A 20,816-nucleotide genomic window follows, 5' to 3' on the forward strand; every position below is an offset into this window, starting at 1 on the left:
TATTTTAGTTAATAAAATATTTTATCAAATATGTATTTTTGATATATTTTTATTATTAATAATTTATATATAATAATTAATGTTTATTATAAATTAATTTACTAAAAAAGTATAATATTTATTTAATATTTTAACAAATTTTATAATCAATTAAGATTAAATAAATTAATTCTAAAATTTTAATAAAAATTTATATTTTTTAAAATAAATTTTTATTATTTTTTATAATTTTTTTATTGATATTTTTCAATATTTTCATAAAAATTTTCATATAAACTCAGATATTTCCGTCGATTCCATTTTTTGAATCTTAACTTTAACAAACAACTAATCATAATCCACTTAGCTAAAGTCCAGTCAAAAGCTTTATACACCTTGTTAATACACCATAATTATTTAACCAAGGCCTCCAACATACGTTCGAGATCGTTTTAAAAATATAGGGTCACCCATGAAACAAAACTAAGGCAGAATTTTTTTATTAATAATAATTTAAAAGAAAAGAAAAGAAAAAAAAAAAAAAAAAGGGAAAACAAAAGAGGTACGACTCTATCGTCAGCATTACCTTCAAATAAGTTGAGAAGAATGAGGAAAAAAACTAGAACTTAAAACTGAAAGTAATCAACTTTCATACGGTTTTAATAAATTGAATTCGGCTTTAATTATTATCTGCGCTATTTGAGTCACAAAATCCATCTTCTATACATGCCAAGGACAAACTAGCGTCTTGGTAATTCACAATATTTGTCTTTTCAGGACAAAAACTATGGGGTAGGAATAGGGTAAAAAAAAGCCTGTTGCCATCCTCGTAATTTTCATAAAGCATGTAATGGGAACAAAAATAAAAGCAATAGGTCCACATAATGGCCGATATATTTAAGGCAGAAGCATTACATGGGATTCAACAAGAGAGAGAACTCTCACCTCCATTTCCAAACTCACACAACAAAACTTGTAAGTCCTAATTAAAAACCTCTCTTTGATTAGTCGGTAGTAAAGACAAGTAGAGGTCCATACAGTAAAGCCATGAACATCCAACTAGAAGAAGGGATGAGACTGGATCATGTCCCAGCATTTCTGCGGCCAACACGAGCAACAAAACCAGCTTTAATCGGGGCAACTGATCGTCCAGAACCACACTGCAAGTGTAAAGTTTTAAGCAAATTAAAACCACCATATAGATAGAACAAAACAAATATTATGACCCATAAACAAAACAGATTTCCAAGAAGGTAATAAAGCACTGTTATGCACCCAAAAGCAAATTAAAGTAGCCACAGATGAATAAACACCAGAATGAAACATAGAAATAAGAACAACCAAATCAGACACTACAAAAATATATCTTGATACCATTCATGATTACTTCTATAAACATATATAGTAACCGACACAAGAAAACGCATTTTTTTTTTTAGAGGCCTCAGAAGTAATCCAGTTACTCCATCATGAATAGGAGAATCTGACAATGTAGGCAACATTCAAATCATAGGCCTCAGAAGAATATTAAGGCAGTAAAGGGGGGGGGGGGGGGGGGGGGGGGGGGGAAAACACACCAACAACAAACCTCTTAGCAAGTATACAACAACAACTTCATCAGTGCTATCAGTAAAACCTAAGCATCATGTGGTTACAGGCCTTAAATTGTTACCTTCTCACATCTGAGAAAGAATAGACGATTTTCCTTCGAAAGTATAGTGTCAGGGCTTTTGCATCCAAGGCAAATGACATACTCATCTGAACACAGGAAGAAACCAAAAATACATATTAGAGAATGCTAGAAAACTGTAAATGTCAAATATCCCACAGATGCGGAGCATACTTCAGTTTCATGGAAGATGAACAACACAAAACGATCACCAAAAGACCAAGTTGCTCAACAATAAAAGGGCAGAAATTGAGGCAGTATAAACATTCATTGAAAATGATGTAAAAATAAAAAAACAAATATGTCATAGATGCAATTGACATGCAAATACAACTTGTAAGGCTTCCCTATAAACATTTACAATTCCACATTATCAACTTAAGCCTCAAACTAACAAAACCATCAAATGGAGGTACTTACTGACATATCGCCGCAATATTCCTTCAAAATTCTTGGGTGCAAATCTCCCCTTGACAACTAACCTTTGCTGTCCATCAAGTGATCCACTAGTCCCCAGCTCAGCCAGCAAGAAAGCCATGACATGATCTGGCTGTCGGTGCATTCTAAAAGTGTATGTCCACCGCAAGAACAGGGTGATGTAAATATGGTTAGAAAAGCAAATTATTTTGCAGAGGCAGAAGACACTAAACAAACATGTCCAGAAAATAAAAAAATAAGCATATGCAAACAAGAATCAATAGGGCAATGCCAAAGCAATTAATATATCAGTAATCACCCTAAGAAATACTCGCTTAGTACTTCTAACATTACAATAATTACGCATTGATATCACAAAAGAACTACAGGAATGGGGTAGTCAGGACAAAACATACAATTTCTGACAAGCCAATGATATCATAATTCAATACAAATATTGGTTGCTCAGTCATAGAATACCCACAAAGCTAAATTGGAAAAACAACATATAGACTCAGCGAGTGCAAGTACACCAACATATGAGATGCATAATCAGGGTCCATTGTTTTACTATATATGTTCATTTTTCCAATAAGCACCAACATATGAGATGCATAATCAGGGTGGATTGTTTTACTATATATGTTCATTTTTCCAATAAGTGAGTTTTTATCTTATTTCATATCTAAGCACACATTTGTTCATAAAAACCTTCACTAACAACTGAATGATTTTGAAATTCAACTTTGCAAACCAGTAAATAAGTAGAGAACCTGAAACAATTATTCACAAATACAAGCACATAGCTATGTTTTTTTTTGGGGGGGGGGGGGGGGCGCCGAGGAGGAATGCAAAAATGCAAACTTTAAAGAATATTAAAATAAATTCCAATATTATGCATGATAGAGTAGAAAACCAAAACCGAACATAAGGAAATCCTGTGCTCAACAAGTATGAACTTCTCAATGGCTAAAATATTTTGAATCTCACTTATAAAAATATGTTACACAGGAATGCAGATGTTTGATAGATGAGACAAAGGAACTGAAGCATACGTCTTGCAAAGATCCATGAAATTCACAAAAACAGTTTTCTTTGTTCCCTCACGAAGAACTTGCGGGGGCCTCATAACTGTCCTACGCCTGTCTCCCGCCAGCTCAGGATTATTCTCCCGAAGAATGTTAAACACCCGACCAAGAAGCTGAAAGTACAAAATAAAAGGAATTATGATTATAGTTCACAAACATATAATGTAAATTTTATGGATTTCACATAGTCATGTACCCTACCAAACCATTATATATACATGAAGGAGAGAAAGGTTAGAGAAGAGCCATTATAAGAAAGAGAAAACAATTAAAATCTCAAAAAGAAAAAAAGCAAATGATAAAGAAAGAAAAAGGAAAATAAAGTTATCATGTGCAGTATCCAGACCATGTTCTGTTAGCTGTACTAAATTCCACAAACTAGAGTCTGATTTCATCATGCAGAGTTAGTATAGTACAATAATACAAAAGCCACATTACACTAGGGGCACACAATGCTGAGCAAGTGGAACTATACATTATAATTCATGACATACTTCAAATGCAGCTAAAGCAACCACAACTAACTTATGAAATAATTTGCATAGAAATAATTTAATACATGAGTCAAATGCATCATTTCTACCAAATACCAAATAAGAGAAACCCATAATAATAGACTGTAACACAATCAAATCAACCATAACCATGAAGAGAAAGCTCTTGTAAAACATAAATAATAACTATACCTCCTCGTATTCATAATCACGATCACTACCTTCCCAAGGATTACGTGACTGTAGGACAATTCCTTCCCCTTCTTCATCTTCTGCATTATGATCTAGAAGACCAAGAATATGAAATCTCAGATATTAAACAGAGGCAAAGAATAATTTGCAGTCATCTAAACATCTTCAATTAATAAACGATTAAGGTGAACTTTTTACCATCCAAATCTTCCCCTGCATCACCACCCTCATCATTCAAACTACTGCTTTCAACCTACAAATATATCAAGCATAAAAAGATCAACGGATGTCCAAGACACAATGATAAATAAACAAGATTGCAGTAAACAGATTAGATTTGCCAACTACAAAAGAGCATGACAACTCACTGGCTTCTTCTTCTTCTTTTTCAATCCAGAAAAAGTACTTTCAAGCCCATCAGCAACTGCAGAAATTGTACTGATTAGTCTCCTGGAATGTAATGCAGGTATCACAAACTTACAAATATTAAACAGCATCATAAAGTATTAAACAGCATGTATACCTGAAAGGCTTTCAGTTTTCTCAGCCAACTTGTCTACAGAGTCATCGGCAGGGTCCTGAATAACAACTTTCTTCTTCTTCTTCTTCTTAGTAGGATCAAATGGAACAATCTGAAAAATGGTAGATCATTAGAGAAAGACATCATGCTGTAGACAAGGCAACAAACCTCTGCAACAGTATACAAAACTTTAAACCAGACAATTAATCCTTTGATGGAAATCTTTAAGTCTCAGAGTCGAAAAACTGTTTATTATTAAAAAAAAAAAAAAAATGCTGTCAAGGAATTTACAGTGCCCAAATTAAAGCGACACCGATTTTCACTCACACATAGATACACAGGTAGAAACGTATAAACACGGTATCTTACATAAACGCTCGAGAAAACAAATTGACGAAAATTATCTTATACACACATCTAAACTAAGATTAACTTCGCATTATCGATGTTAGAGAGAACAAGCAATTATGTAACAAAATTGTATGTAAACTTACTTCCGCGACCTCCTCCTTCACGTCGTTCTGATTCTCGTCTGCCATGATTGCTGCAAAGCAAGTAAAAAACTATATCAACAAAAAACAAGCACAACCTCAGCTAATAGGCTCTTTTCTTCGTTTCCTAGATTGAATTATCAGAAAAAAAATAATAATAAAATAAAATAAAATAATTTAAATCCCCAAACCGCAATCCCAATTCCAAAACTACATATTGATCAGAAAATCCCCAAAAATCATAACTAAAACCGAAACCATAAATTCCCAAAATCCAAAAAACACCCCCAAAAAAAAAAAAATATTTCAAAATCCACAAAAGCAATAGATTGATATAAGGATACTACCGGAGCTATGAGAATATAAGGGCGAGAACCGGAGAGGTTTGACCGTCAGAGAGTGAAAGAACAATCCGAAACTGAGAAGAGCTTGTGAAGCTAGTTTGGCTGCCGGTGAGGTTTCTTTGAGCTCTCGAAGATGTTCTCTCTTTGATATAAAAGCACACTCAGGAGAGGAGGGTTTCGCCGAAATGGCAATCGGTTAAATAACCCAAAACACCCGCCGACCCGACCCACTTCCGCCGAATTATCAAGTGTTCTTGCTATCCGAGAGATTTAAAAAGCACCCACTTATTTTATGCCACGTATAAGGGGCAAAAAATTATAATAGTTTTTACACATTTACGTTAAAGGTGGGTTGGCCCGTCCAGTATGATGGGCCTTTGAATTAAGAGTGAACGGGCTTTTGGGTCTCCTAAGTCCTAACTAAAATTACAAATATTTTATAATTATCATCATGAAATACAATAAAACCTCTTAAAAAAATAACCATGTTGACCAAAAATTAATAAACAAATACAATTGAACCTTACACGCGACCAATTTTCAGGTCTATTCCCCACATTCCGTCAGTATAATATCTTTGTAACCTTGTTTCTGTTATTTTACATTATACCTCATTTATTTTCTTTTTTTTTTTTTTTTTTTAGTGTTAAAAAGCTAATATATGTAATAGAGATATATGCATTGTAGATGCTAGAAATGTTAATCATAGATATCTCTCAACTTCAACCACAAATCACTCTCACAAGCGTAAAAATTAACCATATAAGAACATTTACATTTCAAATTATTTCTTATTTTTTCTTCATGTCGTTAATAGCTTCGTTATTTGAAAATTAAAAATAAGAAAGGAAAATTTTGTACATGGTATTGCCTTATAATTACATTTTTATTCTCTTAGAATTAAATACGAACAAATAAATAAGAAATAAATAACATTAAGTAAATTCAAATAGTTAATTTAATTACTCATTTATTTAAAAACAAGCAAAAGGAATTTCATAATTTTTGTTATCATAGTATAATTCATGTCAAATGAGTTCTACTAAATTGATAAATCATACACACTTACATTTACATTTGAAAAATCATAAAATATCAAAATAAAAAGGAAGATATATTATAAATGATTAAAAAAAAAAAATTTGTCTAATTGGTAAGTGGCCCAAAAAAGAGTGCAATTCGTAATTGGATCAACTAGGACCGTAGCACTTGTCCTTGTTTGACATTGTAAGGCCCAATTTTATTTAAGTTTCCTAGCCCATATCTTTTTGGGTCAACTCCCACACTAGCTAAAAATGGACCAGGCTATCTGGGCTGTTCAAGTGTGCAACTTGCTCAATCAATCAATTTGTTAAACCGGTCACCGAGATAGGAAAGGGGAGTTTTACTCTCCATTTCTTACTGTTTTTGTGCTTCGGCAAATACAGCAAGTATCAAAACTTGAGGATCTATTTGGCTAATTATTTTTAGAACAGTTTTCATTTTTCCAAAACAGAAAAATGTTTTGTAAATCACTTATGAGGTATTTGGCCGTTATTTTCTAATAACAAATTTTGAAAACAAAAGCAATGAAAAAATAAAAATTAAAAGATAATATTATATTCGAACCATCAATTTAGTATCACATAACCAGATTAAAGTCGTTTTAGCAAAAATAATAATAATAATAATAATAACCAGATTAAAGTCTGGACCAAGATAACGGGGTTCAATTCTGTGTGAATCGGGACTGAGCTTAAGAATACCTAAAGGCTATGATGTTTGGGGATTGTTTTAATGGACCTAGGGCCCAAAATCATCAAAATGAACCCAATACATGGACCGAAAATACGATATTATTTGAATAAGCCAAGCACCGAAAGCACCATAACAGATTTGAGATCTTGATTGTAAAGCGCTCCTTAGTTTTTTCAAAACAATATAAAACATTTTTTTTCGCTATTTAAAATAATGGTTTGAAAATAAAAATCAGAAAACACGTCCAAAAAAACCTTTAAGTATTTAACAACATTTCCATAGCATATATATATATATATATATATATATATATGTATGTATATAAAAATTTCTCAAATAAAGACATCTTTGATTTTAAGGGATGCGTTTTTTTGTTTTTTTTTGGGTAGAATGACTTTAAAGGATGCTTATATTGCTAATAATATTAAGGTTGTCATATCCCATTTGAATTTTTAGATTTATAATAAAATAACAGCTATTAATTCATCCAAACAGTTAAAATATTAACCAAATAACCATTCTGATTTAGTCAAATTCTCAATTCGCAAATAATATTGTGTGTATGTGTATATATATATATATATATATATTCCAGTTGAGATGCCATTATCAAGGAAACAGATGCAATATTTTCGAACTTGTGAAAAGCCTTTACGGCTGAATATCCGGAAACCCGGACCCTAGGAGAGGGAAAAAAACATTAAAAAAATACAAGAAATGGACAAACACAGTGGAAATTGGTTGCCTTTGATAATTTCGATATAGAAAAGTTGGGCAGGTTGAGGGAGGAGAGTTCTAGGAACCTTGGTTACTGAACTTTCAATTGAATCGAGGTCAAAGCGTGACCTCTCCACTTGTTCCTAAGCAACTTTTTTTTCCCAGCACCAACACCATTCAGACCCACTAATTTGGTCTTACTCTGAGTCTCGGAAGTTTCTCTTCAACAATCTTTTCCTCTATATTAATTAGATGGTCGTTGATTGGTCAAGCAGGGAACAGTAGTTCTTACACATCTTGATTTTTTAGCCAAAAAGAAAAGTCAATAAGATGAATATCATAGCTTCTAGGTTCGAAGAACCTTCCTCTTATAAGAAAAAAATAAAAAAGAAAAAGAGAGAGTTTTTGTGTGGATAGGAATTTGCTGAATCATTTTCCACACAATTTTGGCCTGCTTTTTCTGATATATATGTATAAGGACCCCTAGTAGTACAAATCGATTTACAACACTTTCAATATTCTCTCCGTTACAAAAAAAAAATATATATATATATATATATATACACTCAGGAAATTCATTGCAAATGCCCACTGAAGTACAGTTAAGCCACTACTAAATCACCATTCCTAGGTCTACAACAATTTTCTACGATATATAGTTGATATCAAGACCTGTTTAGATATTAAAAATATAATTATAAAAGAAACTACATCCAAAATGAGCAGGGTTTTAACTGAAGCAGAAAAATCTATCTACATATATATTTTATATATATATATATATATATAGATAGATAGTCGGCTCAAGAGGAAAGAATCTCGAAGATAAATTGAAGATTTCCTCAACAGTGAGCAGTCAGCAATATTGCACATATCAGCCACCATTCCCTGCCAATAAAAACCAAAATAGTAGGCACAGACACTCTTAAAAATTCCATCAGAAGGCCATATACTCTGTATATATTTATATATGACAAATTCAGCTGCTTCTCTTTCTCAACAATGTTTTTCTTTCACAAGCACATACACTTTTATACTTTTTGATTGGCAAATTCTGTTCCAGCTTGAAAATTCTGATTTTATAAAATTAATATATAATTTAAATAAATTAAAATTAATAAATCATTTTCATTTTAATAAGGCGTTTTTACAATTTTATAAAATAATAATATCCTAACTACATTATTATTATGTACTTTTATATATATATACATATAAATATACAATTTTTCTCTCTTGTCTGAAAAATCTAGACAAAATTGTTCATGATTTATCCTATTGTTGATAATACAGCAGCGAAAGACCTGGTCTATATAAGTAAATGTATTATGTATTCTGTGTTTCGAGGCTGTAAGTGCCTAGCTCTTTTATGTTTAAAGTTTGATGTATATAACCATGATAGAGATATAGATATTTTCGTGATCTGAATTTTACCTTTATTTTATAAAAGATTGTCCATATATGCTCGACAATGCCTCTTGGGAAAAAAAAATTAAAATAAAATGTTGGGTTTTTAATTGCTTGGCTTATAGTAAGACTCAATTAATTTGAAGTCATGTAGAGAAAGTCCTCCAAAGACAAGTCAAAGAAAACGAAATAAATTAGAGTGATGAGAACAGGTAAAGACAGGTGAGGTACGTCATGACCTGCCTCCTCTCCTCCACCTTGTTGTTCTACTCCTACACGTATCTCTAACCGCAACAATTTGTTTCGGTTTCGCAGTTTCAGACAAATGGAAATCCAAATAGCAAAATCTTAATTTTTCCATTTACTATTTATAATTTGGGTTTTCTAACGTGTCTGGTCTGAAAATCTTTGTTGTCATCAAACCGCTCATCATCGCAATTAAGAAAGTTTGCGGCCAAAAATTTGGTAAGAAAACATACACACAGTGGACCTCACACCCATTGACTAGCTAAAACCAATTTAGTATCTGCTCACATAATGACGGTTTGATACTATTTATATCATATATTCTTTTATTAGATTTTTAAATTAAATTAATTTTTAAAAAATAATTAAATATATATTTAATAATATTTATTAAAATTTTATTTTAAAAAATTAACTATTAAAATTAAATAGTTAAAAATATAATTTTAAATTTTAATTTTAATATGAAGTAAAAGTTGTAAATTAATATTATAACATTAAAAATTTGACTATATATATATATTGCTGAAACCTGATGGTGTGTGTATATATATATATATATATTTGTTGTTTTTGTGAATTATGTATATTTTTGTTGATCTTATCTTTGCGCCATCTTTGAGTGGGCATCCAATCTACCTCATTTCTCTTTAAAATCTCTACCTGTCCTACGTATCCCAATCACAGTTTTCCTTTAATATCTATTAAAATGACAGCACAACTGCTAACAAAATCTGATGTTGGATTCAGGGTTTCAAAATCTCTCTCTTTTTATTTTTTATTTTACGGGTGTTTCCTCTCTCAATTCTCACATTTTTTTGGACATATTTAATAATAATATTAATTATTGATGGAGGAGGTGATGTGCTGAAGCAATGGCTTTAAACGCTTGTTGTCATTGTTGATATGATTTTTGAAAGAGTATTGCTATATATTATTAGTGGTGACTGTCATTATCTTACATGATAAAGGATTCATATATATATATATATATATAAAAAAAATTTATATAGTTATATATACATAAAATCCATTATCATATAATTTTTTTTTTATCCATATATATGAATCCACTGTTACATAAAATAATAACAACAACCACTATAACAAATAATATTATTATTTTTGAAACTCATTCCTTATCTCTTTAAGGAGTATTTCGGAGTGTTGGAAAAAACGTTTTGTTTTTATAAAAGGGTAAAAGTTAAAAAATAAAATAATTAATCTAAGGACAAAAGGGTTATATACATTGTTTTCCACTTCTTCACGGTGTTGGAAAAGATTCTGTGGTCAATTTGAGATGTTGATCGCCATTGACTGAGTCAAACTTAATTGCACTTTGCCTCGTTTTGCATATACAGTGCGTTTCCTTCACTCATCATGGATAAAATAACTAGAAACTGAAATTTTATATTTGGTTCCACAGGGAATATATATATATATATATATATAAGATAAATTGAATTATACAATCATTTTTCTTTTGCCAAAATGAATTATATAACATAATCCAAACTCTTTTCTTGACCCAATTATAAAGTTTCGTCATTGAAAATTTAGGATAAAAGTTATATTTTATATATATGTATATATATATATTAGATAAAGTTTTAAATCTTTGTCATCGGGTTTTACTTTACTTATCAAATTTTAAATTATAAAGTTTATCAAATAAATTTAGTCAAAAAAATTTTTGATAAAGAAAAATAGATATGATATACATTTGATATACTGGTGTGGTATGAGAAAAAATTATTTGTGTTTACTTTTCTTTTGTTGAAAATTAATAAAATTAAGCTATTTTTATAGTATCATATATATATATATATATATAAATGTATAGGTGTGCACGAAAATGCAATTTTATGCATAATGACTATTTTAACTTGTATCGTACCGACGTTGATGTGTCTGCTATGTGTATTTATCTAGAAAAATTATTTCAAACTTGTATTAATCTTTTCATGCATGTGTCCAAAATGTATATATATTTATAACAACAAAAATAATATTAACAATTTCATCTTGCGTAAACGTGGCTACGAATATAATATAAATTACGTCATCTGCGTGGTTTTACACTTTTTTTATATTTGTCATTATATTTATTAAATCATAGCTGCAGGAAAATTATAATTATATATATATGATTTTAAAAATAAAAGATATATTTATTTTGTGCAAGAATGAAATGTTTTGATTAATAAAAAACATTATTTTACTTATACTGTAAATAAAACCTCAAAAAACTTTTGCGGATAAAAAAACGTTTGCTAATATATATATATTTATCATTAAGATAAAATTTCATAAATAAAAAAGTGTATATTGTCGCAAAAACTACATATTGCTATAATTAAAAAGAAATGTAAGTATATTATATATATATATATATATTGGTTACAGCGGTAAAGTAAAATAAATAAAATATTTTCTTTGTCAAAACGGGTCATGGCTTTTGACTCATTAATATTCAGTTTATTAAACTCAAAGTTGAAAATGTATATTACCAAAGTGATGTCCTACGATAAGCAAAACAAATATTACAATTACAAGATTAGCAATTACAACTTTAAAATTAGCAATATCAATTTTAAAATATTAACAAATTCAATGTTTTAGAGTTGGAAATTAAAATTTACAACAACTAAATAAATAAATAAATGCTTTTTTTTTTATGTTTTAGAACTAGCCCCATCTGAAACAAATAACTTAAATATCAGAGGATAAATGGTTGTCAACCTTTTTTCCAAATCTTCTTCTAAAGTTTTAATTTTTAAATTTTTATTTATTTATTTATTTTGACATTGTATTCTCAAGCTCTTCGATGCCATTTGGTATGTGTTTTAGTGTAGGATGCAAAATAAGAGGAGGCCAGCAAAGATGGAGAAGAATTTTGAATTGTTTAATAATAGACGGTGATAGTGCGAGGCGGCTTTGGCAAGTAGCGTGGTGATGGGCCATACCTTGGCTTCTGTTACGTGCGTGTTCGTTTGGTCACCAACCTGTGGGTCCCACTAAATCCCCTCCTCTCCAGTCACCATGATCCATCTCTTTTGTTGAAACGCTCCCAAAGATTCCTCCTAAAATTTTTTCGACACACAAAAAGCCTGTCATTCAACAGATGAAGTGAAATTTCGATGCCTACGCGAACCGCTCTCTCCTTTGGAAATAAACGTTTTTGCTTTGGGTCACAAATAGTGAAAATTTCACACCAGCAACACGTTCCCCACTGCTTGATGCAATACTTTCCTTCCTTTCAAGTCTAATACAGTGCGATATTTGATACAATTTTTAACTATAATAGTCTAAAAGACAATGATTTTTGAATATTTAGATGATGTTTGATATATTTTTTTGTTTTTGTTTTCAGTTTTTAAAATATTATTTTAAAAATAAAAAAATAAATTATTTTTATTTGTTTTTTAAAAATAAAAATATTTAAAAATAATTTTTAAAATTAAAAAATAGAAAATAAAAAATAGCATTTTAAAATTTTTTAAATTAATTTTTTAAAACTATTTTTGAAAATTTAATGACCAAACATGTTTTTAATTTTTAAATTATTGATTTTATTTGACCAACAAATAAAAAAATATATATATTACAGAAAATCATAATTTTGACAGTAGGTTGTTATCAAAAGGACATCGATCTCACTCCTATAATTCAATTATGTATGAACAAAAAAAGTAAAAATGTTGTGAAAACTCATCCTCTATGCTGAATAGGACGACTTTGTATTGACATACCACCACATAGTTTCACCCTTTCTTTTTTAAAATTGGCAAATAAGCATCACCCAATTTCCCACTTTGCTTTGCAGCCGCCGGTAGCTCCTTTCTTTGTGATTGATGTCCATTTAAAATAAATAAAAAATAAAAAAACAGATAAACATATAACCATCATTCATAGCGTGAGCCAACAAGGTTGGCCTTTCGCTATTATTGTCCATTAGCCTGTAGCCACCACCTCCTTGTGGACCCATGGCCCGCCTACTATTCCCGCCCTATTTAGCCACCTCACTGCACTACCATGACTGTGATCCCACACATACTCGCGCATCATGATCTGATATTTTTCACAATTTTTCAGTCATTCATTGCCTTCAATTCAACGGCTCGGATCTATTTCAAATATCTGTAAAATTTAATATACATCATGATTTTTATGGGATACTTTTAGATTCATGAACCTTTCTAGTTCTAAGCTTTGGACAGAATCCAAAGCCCGGGTGGTGTAATTATATTTTTAATTTAATAATAAGATCCGTGTATCTCTCACTTCAGCCAATCAAATTGCAGTTTTACGTTCTATTATAGTCTTTAATAAATTGCAAATTCACATCCATGTTTTCTTTTATATTTGGATATTAGAAAGAAAGAAAAATAATAAATCTGATAGATATTGGTGCAACTTGAACACTAAAAGTTGGGTTTAGGCGGACTTTATTTATTTATTTTTTTTTTAAACACACATATATTTATAAAATGAGTAAAAGTTGCACTATTTGGTAGATAGAATGGAGAGAAAATATTAGGGTTTGTTTGGCCTTTTTTTTATTATTTGTTTTCAAAATATAGAATAAAAATAGTTTTTTTTATAGTTTTATAAGAATAATGAGTGTTTATCCAATTGTTTTTTAATATAATTTTTAAAAACTAAAAATATATTTTTAGGATGGTGCATATGATTTTGGATGATGCGGGGACATATTGTCATTTTTAATTTACTTGTCAACGATAAACTGTAACCAATATACTTTAAATTTTTTAAAAAATTATAAAAAATATCTCTTTATTTTTTTTATTGTTTTCTGTTTTTTGTTTTCTTTTTCATTTGTTCTTTAAAAGTAGTTTTTTAAAATTAATAGCCAAATAATATATTTTTATTTTGAGGATAATTTTCTATTTTCAAAATTAAAAAACAGTTCTTAAAAGTAGCCAAACAAGCCCTTAATATTATAGAGGGAAAGCAACTTATACATTATTAGCAGCAACTCATATATAGTTGGGCACAAGATATGAGACAAAAGGCAACCTCAAAGGCGTGACTGGTTCCAATATTTATATATGTTATCTTAAAGTCAGTGTATTTTTAATTTTTTATTTTTGCATTTTCAAACACGTGTATAATTGTCACTGTTCAGAGTGTTCGGGTAAGAAAGGAGATGAGGAAGAACAATAGAAGGAATGGAACAAGAAGCCACCAGAAAAACAAATATTCTATTCTGTCTTTACAAGTAAATAAAAAATAAGAAAGGCAATTTAGTAATAAAAAATAAATCACAATAAATTTTCAACTCTTTCGGCTTTTCATTTATTCAACGCTAAGCGTGATATCCAATGAACTGGCATCCAAACTCAAGCACTTCTGCTAGTTGCTACTCTTAATTTCATTCGCTCACATAAAAACTTCTTCTTCCTAGTTCCTTGCCTTGCCTAATATCAATAATGATGATTAATTACACGTAATTACAATTATACAACACAACAAAAATATATAAATAAAAAAGTACAGACAAAATCGCCGTGTATTTTGGGTAAAAAATCGGCTGACTCTTGCTATGATAATCACACTCCGTAGTTTGACCGGTATATGACCAGCCAAACCAAACCAGTAACAAAACCATTGAAACATTTTTTTGAGAATTTCCATCGTTGCTTTAGCGTTTGGGTCCCGCTCCGTCCAGGGAAGAGCAAATCGAACTGTGCCACGTCCACAATATTTATCTACCAAAGTCCTCCGCATTACCAAAACAGTCCCCGGCATAAAAGTATTCAAGCACCAAAACGTGTCGTGATATGCTAATTTTAAAAAACGACGTCGACCGAGAAGTCCTTGAAGTCAAACTCGCTGAACTCCAACTCCGCCATGGTCTTCCTCGACAGCATAATATCTGGGAAACTTAACGGCGCGTCGATATCAAACCCAAACGCATCGGCGTCCAAGTAACCGAAACCGTTAAACAGCGACGGTTCGTCGTAACGGAGGACTGACGTGGGAGATGACGCCGACCCGCTGGCAACGCTCGAAGGACTCTCTTCGGGAGGCGAGTCGATGACGACCGTCGCCTCCGTCATAACTGCGTTGGGAAAATTGGTGACGGCGTTAGGTCCCTTGAGCTTAACAGCAGCTTTATCATAGACAGTTGCCGCTTCCTCCGCCGTGTCGAAAGTACCGAGCCAAACCCGCTTTCGCCGGTTCGGGTCTCGGATTTCGGCCGCCCATCGACCCCAAGGTCTCCGGCGAACACCTCTGAACTTTTTACGGCGAGAGGAATCGGATTCCGGCAATTTCGGAGGTCTCTTGGTTGGTGGCTGGTTTAGTTTAGCCGGCGGCGTCTTAACAGGGGTGGTTGAACTTGAGGAGGACAGTTCCATGTTGATCTCCCTGACGTGTCTCTTCACACGCCGTATAGATCTCTCCTCCTCGTCATCACTGGACGAGTCCGTAGCGTCCGCATCGGTGTGTATGATCCGTACGACTTTCTGTTGAACAGTTTTGGTGGTTTTGAATGAGTTATGGTCACCGGAAGCAATGGGTTTCCGGTCTTGAAGGACGAGCTTATTCATTGTGGTTACGTGCTCAGAATACTTAACCATACCGGAGTTGGTCGGCGAATCGGTGTCTGTACAGGAGGTTACCATGGATCTTCTGGCAGAGGATAGCCGATCAAAGGGTTGCAGATGGCTTTGGTCATGTGTATCAGGATGATGTGAAGGCAAAGACATATATATGTATGCCTTTTACATGGGAAGCTACTGAACTTTGTTTAGAGAACAGTCAAAAGAGTAGAAAAAAGGAGATTTGAAATTGGTTTTTGGTTGGTGTACTGGGGGTATAATATAGGAGATTAGGGGTGAGAAGCTGGGGAAAGCTGCTGCTGCTGCTGCTGCTTCGGTTGCAGAGAAAGTGGGAAAACTTTTTTCAAGGTAAGCACCAGGCCACAGCAGTCCCAGAATCTGACCTCCTTGGACACGCTTAGGAGTTATCTACATATATATACATATACATATATGTAGAAACAAAGATCTTGAACCAGTATAGTAAAAAGAAGGTACGATACAGACCGGTCAAAGAGGCAAAGTAATTCTTTTCTTGACAGTGAAAAACAGGGGATGGTGATCAGAAAGCTTTCTTCTTCTATCTTTTACCCCCTCTGAAAATGGAAGGAACAGATACAGAACAGCAAAAACTACCGGGCTTCTTTCGGGAAGAAGTAGACTGGAAGAGAGTAAATCCTAAAGCCCTTTCACAGTTTGAGAGAGAGAGAGAGAGAGAGAGAGAGTGAGAGAGAGAATAGAGAGAGAAAGAGAGTGAGAGTGAGAACGAAGAGGAAGAGTGAAGAAAAATGGGCTAAAAATGAGAAGGGCGGTTTGTATATATAGTGCACGGGGTTGGGCAGGGAAGGTTGAGGATTAGAAGGAGCATCTTTTTGTTTTTGTATTTTTATTTTTATTTTTAAGTTTTACAAAAAGAAAAAAAAAAAAAAGTTGGTTTTGGTTGTGATTTTGGTTTGATTGCGTGTATGAATGTGGGTATGGGATTGGGGCTTTGAATCACAGCAACTCGTGAATCATTGAACGAATCGTGTATATGAGGGAGAGGAAGGGGTGGGAGTGCAAAGCGGGAACTGGAAAGGGAATCCATCTAGCTGCGTGCGTTGACGTGTCAAAAGCATGTGCTCCTCAAACGTCTATTCTCTAAACAACCCCACTCCCCACACCTATTCCCACGCAATACTTTTTATTGCCTCTTGTCTTCCGAGTCTTCTCTCCATTCAAATTTCCCTTTTCTTTATTATTATTATTATTTTAATGTAAAATGGAAAGTGGTGCTGGAAATTAATCACTGCTCTTCCATACTAATATTTTCTAAAAGAGCAAGTAATTGAGCAAAAGAGTGGTTAATTAATTTAAAGAGACGGTGCTTGTGTGATATAATGTCGGCAATATCAAATGATTTGTTTCTGTTGCACGTACATTAATTACGATTTGGATTTTTTGCCTCAATTTTCTTCCTTCTTTTAGTATGAAAAAAAAAAAAAAAAGTTTTAAGTATAGTGGGTAATGATATCATTGGTAAAATATAGGATATAAAATCCAAATCTAATTAATTCACATGGATGCTACTTGGACAAAAAGTTGACAAAACTATTTATGAGTCTTTAATTGGGTTGTGATTAATTATTGGTCCTGGGAAAAACAAAAGTTTTTATCTTTGATGGGTAAGCGATTTTACGGAGAATTTTACAATCTTAAACATTTGTCAACACCCAACCACACGGTTTGTTATTCAAAAACAGTAAGAAACTTGAATTTTTTATTTTCATTTTTTAACTATGTCCTCTGTTTTGGTCTCTTGGAAAGTCTTTTGTGTCTCTAAAACCATGCTGATTGCTGGACCAACCTTTTTCCTTTGTCTGCTTAGCTATCCGACTTTGTGAGCTCTGCTAATCGTACGCACCTTGGTCTCTAGCTACTCAGTTTTAACTCACTGTTATTGTTGTAAACAACACCCTTTAAAAAAAAAAACAAAAAAAGCTAATAACTTATTTCTTGATTCTTAAGACTTTTCCTATCGAATGACTTGTAATTTTCATTACTTTCGCTGACCATTTCAACTTCTCCTAATTAATTCGTTGTAATATTTAGGTCTATGGCTTTCTGATTTACAAGTTATTGAGAATGGAAGACTTAATTTGAAAATGGTGCCGGATTTCTTGAGGCACAAGTTTATCTTATTAGTAGTCACAAATACCCAAAGGTAAGGTCTTCTTTTTTTGGGGCTGAAACAAAGGCTAAGGTCTTTTGCTGGAAGAACGTGGACCATATATTCATATATATATATATATATATATGTGTGTGTGTGTGTGTGTGTGTGTGTGTGTGTGTATAGTGAGAATAATTATTCAATCATAATATTTTAATTTTATCAAGTTAGAATAATATATAAAAAAAATTAGACTAAAATGAAAATAATATATTTTTGACTAATTTAAATTGAATCTTAACCTTGTGAAATTATGATATAATCAAAACTATATATATATATATATATATCAAATCCTAGACTAATTCTATTAGTATATGCAACGATGACAATGACACACATGATTAAAGATTATTTTAACAACCAGAAGATTTTTATTGAACATGAAAATAATTAAAAAGAAGAAAAGAAGAAATCCATGAAGAAAATAGAAAAGAAGGTATTTAATAGTATAAAAGCCACCAAAAATACTCATAAAGTAGCATAGAGTTGGTTAAAGCTTGGGGAAGACGCAAAGGCACACGGTCAGGCACGTGAGCAATGATGTATGTAAGGAGGTTGAGAAGGATGTTCTAGTGAGTTCCATTCGTTGCTTGTCAACTAAGCGATTTAAGCTTTAAAAAATCTAAACAATTTCTCAAGAGCACACCCGAAATAAATAAATAAATAAATAATTCATATGAGGTTTCCAACAATTAGAATGACGTTTTCCATGAAATCATGCACCATCCACTTAACATACTATATATAATCGGACGGTGATTGTGAAGCCTTTGAATTTCAAATTACAATCTTACACTCAATACTCCCAAAAATATTATATAATGAGGATTTGCTCCAAATCATTATTATCTAAAGGTTTAAAATGTTATCTAATTGGGTTTTTGGGTGAGGTGAAGATTTTGAAGCGCGTGTGTTCTGTTTGAAATTGTTTTGAATGTGGGATTCACTGGATAAGGACTAAGATTTTGGGGGTATTGAAAATTTCAACAATGGTTGGGCAATCTTAATCATGATTTCCCTTTAATCGTTTGTCTTATCCCCCCATATTTGGAGCCTAATGCATACAATTCACCAAATTTTTTTGCATGAGACTTTTTGCTTGGCACATGGTCAAATGCATGGAATGAAGGTTTACTTAGAACGCTATTTTGTAACAAAGAATGATAAGTTTTTTAGGTGAAAATGTCAATCCAAAGAGAAATTAATATTTGGATGAGAAACATATGGTACTTTCTAATTCCTGAGTAATTTAATTTAATATTTAAACTTACTTCATAATTTTTTTTTTCTTATTATGAGTAATTTAAGCTTCCATTTAATATATGTATACATTTAAAGTTAGAAATTTAATATAATAATGATTTTATATAAAAAATTATGAAGAAAAAATGTTATGTGACTTCCATATGGCAATCCATCTTAACTAAAATAATAGCACATAATTTAAATATCGAAAATGCTATGTTAGAAGAAATTGCCTACACATGCAGGATAATCATCTATAGCCATCAAATCATATAAAATTATATAGATATGAAGATTATGAATGGTTATCATCCATAATAATGAATCTCATTTAAATATTTATTAATTTTTTTAAAATGAAATCTAATTAGGAGAAGAGCAATTCATAAAAAATATGATAGTATGGGATTTGATTTAAATATTTGTTAATTTTTTAAATAAAATCTAATTAGGAAAAAAACAATCTATAAAACATATGAGACCTGCTGATAATTATTCTTATGAGTAATTGATTCTAACTTTTTTTTTTTTTTAAAAAACTATGTAATAGCTAATATGACATATTCTTTACCATAAGTTTTTTATAAGATCCTTATCAAATCAAAATTCTTTGAGAAATTAATTCATTTTTCCTTTTCATAGATGGAAAATTTAAATTGGATCATTAAAAGTATAGCTTATTTACTCTGCTGTTAAATATTACGAAGCTTTTAAAATGCTGTTTATAGCTTTTCAAACTCCAAAACAGCTTCCAAGAATATTTGGACAATTTTTTATTTATTTTTTATAATTATCCAAAACCTCTTCTAAAGAAACATAATTTGTAAAGAGAAAGAACAACAGCTATAGGACCTTAAATTTGATAAAATTGGAATGTTTAATGAAAACCTTTATGACATGTCAAAGAATTTTTACCTCGCATGCCATAAATGCTTCACATCATTATTTAATACAAGCAATAACTACTCATTAACTACTTTGACAATAGCACATGCAACCCCACACGTTTGGACACAGAGGATGGGAATGGAGTGAAAAGAGAAACCCCATTGCGCATGGTTTATCCACATCTAAAACGCTGATTTTGAACCCAAAAGCTAATAACAAGACAGGGGCTGGCCATTGATCTGACCTAGCCATAACTACCCTATTCAAGCTCTATAACATCAAATCATTTGTTAATATTGGCGTGAACCAGATACGGGCCACATTCAGGTTCTTGCACCAAATTGAAGACTTTGTAACCATTATGTGTGTAATAAACCTGTATGACCTACCTCACAAGCAAGGATGGCAAGCATGTCCTCCCATCAGATTAAATAATGATATTAATTCTATAGGTACAATGAACCAAACAGCCAAAGAACCAATAAAACTGTATTGAAAAATATTCTTAAGATACACTTGATACATGATTGATTAAATAGGCAGTGGATTTCTGAAATTTCAACAAAGAAAGCTAGTTGAACTTCAAATGTAATGGGGTTTAGAT

At 31.6% G+C, this 20,816-nt stretch overlaps 2 protein-coding genes across 2 annotated transcripts; both read right to left on the reverse strand.

Annotated features, from left to right (window-relative positions):
* Positions 1-783: 783 nt before the first annotated feature.
* On the reverse strand, positions 784-5,363 carry LOC107411571 (eukaryotic translation initiation factor 2 subunit beta). Its single transcript, XM_016019179.4, has 10 exons — positions 5,198-5,363; positions 4,854-4,903; positions 4,363-4,471; positions 4,208-4,263; positions 4,038-4,092; positions 3,840-3,931; positions 3,121-3,266; positions 2,069-2,211; positions 1,652-1,737; positions 784-1,139 (listed from the first exon to the last, which is right to left on the reverse strand). The coding sequence occupies exons 2-10, from the start codon at positions 4,896-4,898 to the stop codon at positions 1,062-1,064; spliced, it is 810 nt and encodes a 269-aa protein (XP_015874665.1). The 5' UTR covers positions 4,899-4,903; positions 5,198-5,363; the 3' UTR covers positions 784-1,061.
* A 9,229-nt stretch (positions 5,364-14,592) lies between these two features.
* On the reverse strand, positions 14,593-16,858 carry LOC107411595 (pathogenesis-related genes transcriptional activator PTI6). The gene has a single exon (XM_016019204.4). The coding sequence runs from the start codon at positions 16,033-16,035 to the stop codon at positions 15,115-15,117; it is 921 nt and encodes a 306-aa protein (XP_015874690.3). The 5' UTR covers positions 16,036-16,858; the 3' UTR covers positions 14,593-15,114.
* Between the last annotated feature and the right edge of the window lie 3,958 nt (positions 16,859-20,816).

The sequence above is a fragment of the Ziziphus jujuba genome, chromosome 10 (assembly GCF_031755915.1).
Source record: "Ziziphus jujuba cultivar Dongzao chromosome 10, ASM3175591v1".
NCBI lineage: Eukaryota > Viridiplantae > Streptophyta > Magnoliopsida > Rosales > Rhamnaceae > Ziziphus > Ziziphus jujuba.

Bases quoted from the DNA above. Each gene is read 5' to 3' on its own strand.
- LOC107411595 (XM_016019204.4), bottom strand. From the start codon at position 16,035: ATGTCTTTGCCTTCACATCATCCTGATACACATGACCAAAGCCATCTG.
- LOC107411571 (XM_016019179.4), bottom strand. From the start codon at position 4,898: ATGGCAGACGAGAATCAGAACGACGTGAAGGAGGAGGTCGCGGAA. The intron at 4,093-4,207 runs GTGAGTTGTCAT...ATATATTTGTAG, and splicing joins AAAAGAAGAAGAAGAAGCCA to GTTGAAAGCAGTAGTTTGAA. The intron at 1,140-1,651 runs GTAACAATTTAA...TTACACTTGCAG, and splicing joins TCTTTCTCAGATGTGAGAAG to TGTGGTTCTGGACGATCAGT.